Source organism: Plectropomus leopardus, unplaced genomic scaffold (genome assembly GCF_008729295.1).
Source record: "Plectropomus leopardus isolate mb unplaced genomic scaffold, YSFRI_Pleo_2.0 unplaced_scaffold28328, whole genome shotgun sequence".
Taxonomy (NCBI): Eukaryota; Metazoa; Chordata; class Actinopteri; order Perciformes; family Serranidae; genus Plectropomus; species Plectropomus leopardus.
This window is the reverse complement of record NW_024630855.1, coordinates 1-7,634: the sequence shown is the minus strand read 5'-3', so window position 1 is coordinate 7,634 and position 7,634 is coordinate 1. Positions and strand designations below refer to the sequence as shown.

General features: G+C 41.2%; 1 protein-coding gene across 1 annotated transcript; it reads left to right on the top strand.

The window, feature by feature from the left end:
- The first annotated feature begins 6 nt into the window (after nt 1–6).
- LOC121938061 (phosphatidylinositol 3-kinase regulatory subunit alpha) lies at nt 7–7,572 on the top strand. Its single transcript, XM_042481349.1, has 8 exons — nt 7–86; nt 856–1,036; nt 1,120–1,245; nt 2,353–2,495; nt 3,621–3,797; nt 3,907–3,981; nt 4,562–4,732; nt 5,353–7,572. The coding sequence occupies exons 1-8, from the start codon at nt 58–60 to the stop codon at nt 5,540–5,542; spliced, it is 1,092 nt and encodes a 363-aa protein (XP_042337283.1). The 5' UTR covers nt 7–57; the 3' UTR covers nt 5,543–7,572.
- Nucleotides 7,573–7,634: the final 62 nt, after the last annotated feature.

The window sequence follows — 7,634 nt, the reverse complement described above, 5'->3', positions numbered from 1 at the left end:
GAGAAGCTGAGAGACACGGCTGACGGTACGTTCCTGGTTCGAGACGCCTCCACTAAGATGCACGGAGATTACACTCTGACTCTGAGGTAAAGTGTTCAACACGTCGCCGCACATTTAAAACACACACACACACACACACACACACACACAGATTTTCATAAAATGTAGGTCAGATATTCATCTTTCCCTCAAGATGAATCGTAATTAAAATAAATAATTTAAATCTGAGAAATATCCTAAAATGCTAGAAATGTCCAAATATGCTATAACTGTTTTTTTTAGAATATCACATATCACATTAGTGACACAAAAAATGCACAAATCATAAAATAATAAGCTATTTTCATTTTTTGTTAGGGAGGACGACTGAATGAAATTACTAAAATATTAATATACATATCAAAAACTTGTCCTATTAGACAAGTTTTTGATATGTATTTTGGGGAGATGTAATTGTCAAATCAATCGAGTAATTTAAGAAAAGATCAATAGAATAATCAGTCAATTAGTTATTTTCCAAAATACAATTTTGAGGTACCTTAATTATTTAAATTTTCTGCCACTTTATACCTCCACTCTCAGAGGGAAAGATACTTTTACTGAAAGAGAGAGAGAATTTATTTGAAGATAACAGTTAGAAAAATAGGTTAGAAATCTTTATTAACAATTATCAATTAGAATTATTTTCAATTTTTTATTTATGTATTTATTTTGATTTGTTTTTTTCCTCTAATTTTTTTTTCTTGTAGCTTTTTTTTTTTTTTGTTAAGAGCTCAAGCTAGTATGCTCATTTTAAAAAGGGTCGACCCACCCAAAATATTTTTTTTAATGGACAATTGTACTGAACACCTTCAGGAAAGGAGGCAACAACAAACTGATAAAGATCTTCCACCGGGAGGGAAAGTACGGCTTCTCCGACCCTTTAACCTTCAGCTCGGTGGTGGAGCTCATCAACCATTACCGCCATGAGTCCCTCGCCCAGTACAACCCCAAACTGGACGTCAAGCTGCTCTACCCAGTCTCCAAACACCAGCAGGTCAGTACGCCGACCACCGCGCATCCACTGTGCTGGTTTGTCCGTCGTTGAAGAGTCTGATTCGACTTGTTTTTGTTTTTCAGGACCAGGTGGTGAAGGAGGACAGCATCGAGGCTGTGGGTAAAAAGCTCCACGAGTATCACCTGCAGTACCAGGAGAAGAACCGAGAGTACGACAGACTGTACGAGGAGTACACCAGAACCTCACAGGTACACTACAGTACACTAACACACAGCTACAGTACACTGCAACACAGCTAGAGTACACTGAAGTACACTACAACAAAGCTACAGAATACTAAAGTAAACTACAACACTGTTACAGTACACTACAGCACTGTTACAGTACACTAAAGTACACTACAACACAGATGCAGTACACTACAACAAAGCTACAGTACACTACAACACAGCAACAGTACACTACAACAATGCTACAGAACTCTAAAGTACACTACAATACAGCTACAGAACACTACAGCACAGCTACAGTCCACTAAAGTACACTACAGCACAGCTACAGTACACTAAAGTACACTACAACACAGCTACAGTACACTACAGTACACTACAACAAGCTAAAGTACATTAAAACACAGCTACAGTACACTAAAGTACACTAAAACGCAGTTACAGAAAACTAAAGTACACTAAAACACAGCTACAGTACACTAAAGTACACTACAGCACAGCTACAGTACACTAAAGTACACTACAACACAGCTACAGTACACTACAGTACACTACAACAAGCTAAAGTACATTAAAACACAGCTACAGTACACTAAAAAGTATACTAAAACGCAGTTACAGAAAACTACAGTACACTAAAACACAGCTACAGTATACTACACACAGCTACAGTACACTAAAGTACACTATAACACAGCTACAGTACACTAAAGTACACTATAACACAGCTGCAGTACACTAAAGTACACTAAAACACAGCTGCAGTACACTAAAGTACACTAAAACACAGCTACAGCCACGTACAAATAACAAGATAATGAGAAACAGGTAATTAGAAAAATAATCATCCAGTTTATTTAAAAATAAAGCATCTTTTAAGAATTACTGTCAGTTATCAGTGATGGAAAAAGTATTTTTAACGTGTATATATACACTGTTATACTCAAATGTGAACAGTTCATTACTTGAGTAAATGTACTTAGTTACTTTTCATTGTCTGAAAGAGGTGCAGATTGTAGATTTCAGAGAAGTGAGGAAGATGATATCTGCAAAGACACCTGACCCTTTTTTGTTTCTCCTCCTCGTCCTCCTCGTCCTCCTCGTCCTCCTCGTCCTCGTCCTCAGGAGATCCAGATGAAGAGGACCGCCATCGAGGCGTTTAACGAGACCATAAAGATCTTCGAGGAGCAGTGTCAGACTCAGGAGCGCTTCAGCAAAGAGTACATCGAGAAGTTTCGCCGAGAGGGCAACGACAAGGAGATCCAGAGGTAGGCTGTTGCCACGGCAACTGGGACGGAGACCTTGTTTTAAAACACACACACACACACACACACGAAGGAGCCCTAGTTGCCATGACGACAGAGGAAGAAACCACCTGCTGGTGAATTTAGTCGTCCAATCAGATCCATTTATTTCTCTGGATTCACTGAGTTAAACCTGTCGTCAGGTTTTCAGCTTAAAACACAACATTTCTACTTTACTCAGACAAAAAAAATCTCTAAAAGGTTGCATTTTACTGATGTTTTAAATGAAGTTTTGTTTTTGGTCTTTTCTTCCATCACTGATGACTCTGAAGAATCAGGAGAGGTTTTCCACCTTGTTAAAAAAATGCTGCTATTTTAGTGTTTTTAGTTTATTTTGCAGGTTTAACCCTTAATTTCTCTAAAATACATTGGAGGGCAGTGAGCAGCTTAACAAGAAATGGCCAAAAAAATAGCAAGAAATAAGTAAAAACTTAGAAATTACCGGAAATTAAGAAGAAAACAAAAAGAAATTTTTTTTTTTTTTTTACACTTTTCTGTAACGTAAATTTATTGAATATATAATTGAGAGAGACAGAAATATAGGTTTTTGGACATTTTTCCCTTGTTTTTCCTTTTTTAAATCATTAGTTTTTAGTTTATTTCACCAGTTTAACCCTTAAACAAAAAAAAATCTAATTTGTTTGATTTCTTTCAAAAACATTGGACATAAATTCAGCTGAACAAGAATTGAAACAAAATTTTATTTAAATGCTTTTAGGAAATGTTTCATCAAAACTAAAACTTTCAACATCATGTATAGAAAACTTTTTTTTTATAAAATGAAGTCCAAATTTTAGTAAAAATGAATAAATAACTATATCTCCTTAAAAAAATAAAATTAGTCTCCGTGAGGTTTTTCAAAGTAAAAGTTCCTCCTGTGCTTCTTTGCACTTTTTAATGAATTAATTTTAGTGGCGATCATTAAAATAAAATGTCAGGTATCTGCCAGGTCGGTAATCTGTCGACCGCTCTGGTAAACTCTTATAATGTTTCAAAAAACGAGGTCCGGATGGTCTTAGATTTTTGAGGAGCCTTTGATATCTGAGTTTTTCCGGTCTGAAGAAATGCACGGCGTCTGTGCGTTTTCAGGATCATGGAGAACTACGACAAGCTCAAGTCCCGGATCAGCGAGATCGTGGACAGCAAGCGTCACCTGGAGGTGGACCTGAAGAAGCAGGCCGCCGACTACAGAGAGATCGACAAGAAGATGAACAGCATCAAACCAGACCTGATCCAGCTCCGCAAGACCAGGGATCAGTACCTCATGTAGGACACACACACGCTCTGAGAAACACACACACACGCAGAAACACATTAACACGTGTGTGTGCTGACCGCTGTGTCCTCTGTGTGTGTCCTCTGTGTGTGTCCTCAGGTGGTTGACTCAGAAGGGCGTCCGTCAGAGGAAACTGAACGAGTGGCTCGGACTGAAGAACGAGACCACAGAGGAGTAAGTTGTGCATCTGTTTGTGGATGTTGTGAATGTGATCGCCGAGCGTGGCGCCCCCTGCTGGCGCGGCCGGGACCGGACGCTGCGTTTCGTTACACTTTTGTTACGTTCAGACTGCAGGCGAATCCTGAAGACACAAAGTCCACTCTGTCATTTGCAGGAGATCAGATCGGATTTGTCGCGTCCACACATCAGTCTATAGTTTGGACAACGATACCATATTTGCCAAAATCACAAAACCTATCTCTTCTTGTCACCTTTTACGTTGTTTTTCTCTTTTTTGTAATTTTCTGGTCATTTCTTGTGCCGTGTTCTCGTGAGACAAGAAACCAGTTTGTCAGGTTCTGGTGTCGATCCAGGTCCTAAAGGGTTAAGAAAGTACTTTGCGTTTTCTCTGAGCGGAGCATCGATACCGTGGTGTGATTGTGTTCGTTAATTTTGCAGCCTAACTTTATCGACTTTTAAACTGAAAACACAGAGCAGTTTCCTAAAAGTGTGTGTGTGTGTGTGCGTGCGTGTGCGTGCATGTGTGTGCGTGTGTGTGCGTGGGCGTGCTAACATGTGGTCCCCCCCCCCTCAGTGAGTACAGCATGGTGGAGGACGAGGAGGACCTTCCTCATCACGACGAACGTCTGTGGCGTCTCGGAAACATCAACCGCCTTCAGGCCGAGTCGCTGCTCCGCGGGAAGAGGGACGGGACCTTCCTGGTCCGAGACAGCAGCAAGCCGGGCTGCTACGCCTGCTCTGTGGTGTAAGACCCGCCTCTTTACTCGCGTGTGTGTGTGCGTGTGTGCGTGTGTGTGTGCGTGTGTGTGTGTGTTAACCCGTTCTGCTCGATGCACGTTTCTTTTTTCCGAAAAGAAAATCTTATAGAAAACTTTACCGCACGCCTTTCTTTCCTTTTTTGTTATTCTTTTATTATTCTTATTTCGTTTTTTAGATTAAAAAAAATTTGATGATATTTCTTTAATAGAATTTTAGATGATTTTTTTTCCATATTTCTTTATGAAAACGAGTTAGAAGACGTGTTTCTTTCACATTTTTTGCAATAATTTTTCTTTTCTTTTGAAATTTTTTTAGCATTTTCTGTAGAAAGTTTTTGAAAGGCGTGTTTTCTTTAAAAAAATGCCAAAATGACAAAAATGACACCAGGTATAACAGCCAGAATCTGTAAAATCAGAAAATAAATTTTGATTTTCAAATCAAATAAATTGAGTTCATCCTCAGACTAAAATGAGCTGAGGACTTTCTTTATTGCTGAGAAAAACGCTCCGTCTTCGGCTGTTTTGATGCGACCTTAGTCTGATCCCGCCTCTGTCTCTGTCTCTGTCTCTGTCTCTGTCTCTGTCTCTGTCTGTGTGTCCCCCTCAGCGTGGACGGCGAGGTGAAACACTGCGTCATCAACAAGACGAGCACCGGCTTCGGTTTCGCCGAGCCCTACAACCTGTACGGCTCTCTGAAGGAGCTGGTGCTGCACTACCAGCACACCTCGCTGGTCCAACACAACGACTCGCTCAACGTCACGCTGGCCTTCCCCGTCTACAGCCAGCAGAGACGGTGACCCGCCCGCCGCCTCCTCATCCACGCCGCCGCGCCATCCAGCTGCACGACCACAACCGGACACGTTTAACGCTCACGCGGCGACGCCCCCGAGTCTGCTCCACCTTTAAGAAGCTTTATGTGAAGTTAAACGCTTTGTTGCATCCTGTCGGAGCGAAGAATTCAACATTTTACTGTGAAAGGCGGAGCTTTAACTTCCTGTGAGGAAAAACAAGCAGCGCTGCCAAAAGAGACAGAGAGAAAAGACTAAAACACGGCGGCGAACGCCGTCGTCCTGCTGATTTGGCGCCGAGGATCAACTTGTTTTTCTCATCAGAGAAGGAGGCGACACGCTGGAGGTCGGCATCACATGGGAACTTTTTTCTTTTTGTTTTTAGGGAACCATCAGAGCGTAAAAATCACCGAAACATTTAAGAGGAAAAAGAAAGATGAACACTTTTTTCTCCTTGAAAAATCACCAATTCTTTTAAAGAAATAAAAGCCAAATATGTTTGAAGGACATATTTTCTCTAAAATATCTGCAGTAATATAAATACACGATCCAGCCAGTAAAGGTGCGTGTGCCTCCTCCCCCTCCCCTCATAAATAAAGGACAGTCCCTGAGCTACGTTTAAACACTCAGTTCTGATCCCGCTCTGAATTCTTTATTCTTTAAAACGCAGAGCTCTTATACAGAAATCAAAAATCATCAGTGTTAGCTTTGATCTAACCTTCGTGTTGTCCTTGAGGTCATTTTGACCCCCAATGAAATCCTTTACTATCAAAATATAATTTTTATACTTATGTAAACAAGGTCTGTTGGGCCTAAATTCCAAAACGAAGGGAAAAATGTGGTAATGTGTTGGGCTGAAGTAAGACTGTTTATACAATGTGCTTTACATAACAGTCAGGCCAGGCGGGTCATTTTGACCCCAGAGGACAGAAGGTGCCTGGCATTCAGGAGGACTCCTGGAAAAGTCCTGGAAATTTATTGGTAAAAATTAGAAACTCGTCCCATGTGATCACGACCTCAAGTGTGGATTCGGCGGCCGACGTCTCCCAGATTCATTTCCTGTCTGAGGAGACACGAGGGGCCGAACGCCGCCTCGTTTTGTCTAGTGGAGGTCGGAGAGAGTGGAGCCCCACGGAGGGATGATCCGCCTCCACAGGACAGAGCCACGACGACGACGATGATGATGATGATGATGATGATGATGATGATGATGATGATGATGATGATGTCAAAGATAAAATGTTGGACAATCCGAGGAGGTTTCTGTTGCATAAACACTGTGAGACTCTGAACGAGGTTTGAAATGCGAATCGACCGACCTGCTTTTTTATTCATTAAGAGGATAAAAAATAAACGGCACCATCCAAAGACTCGTCCCGCCACCAACGCCGCCTCCTCCTCTTCCTCCTCTTCCTCCTCCTCCTCCTCCCTAAAATAATCCTGTCAGTGTTTTTTTCGAAGGTCCAGCTTCTTCAGGTTTGTTTTCGCCGCGTCAGTGTCGTTTCATTTTGCTGAGCGGACGGATGGACGATTCTTCACTTCTTTCACTTCGATAAACGTCCGTCAGCACAAAGATTTACTGAATCCAAACTGTGAGATAATAAAAAAATCAGGAATGAGGAAAACTGGATCGACTTTTCCTTCAGTTTCAAGGACAAAAAGTGCCGCCTGTAAAAGTTACTGACGTAAAATAAAGAAGATTTTTGTTTTTTGTTGATTTTCCTTCTTTGTGCGTTTGGCTTCTGAACCGGGCGCAGGCCTGCTGACTTAATATTTCAAAATGTTTGGAAACAATTTTTTTGAGCTCTCTTCATTTCCGTCTCCCACTAAATGTTTTTTATTTCATTCCTTCAACACTGAAACCAAACCGGTGAACACAGCCGGCTGTCTGTGACGGGAGACGCTGACAAGTCATGAAAAGTTTCAACTGTTTGAGATCTGATGAATAAAAACTGTTTGAGCGTCTGAAGTCTTTTATACCGCCAGAAACCTCTTTCTTTGGTTTAAATTATCCGCAGAATAAAATCTGTTCAGCTGCAGAAATTTCCTTCATTTCTTCAGTCGCGACTGATCAGTGTGTGTGTGTGCATGCGTGTGTGTG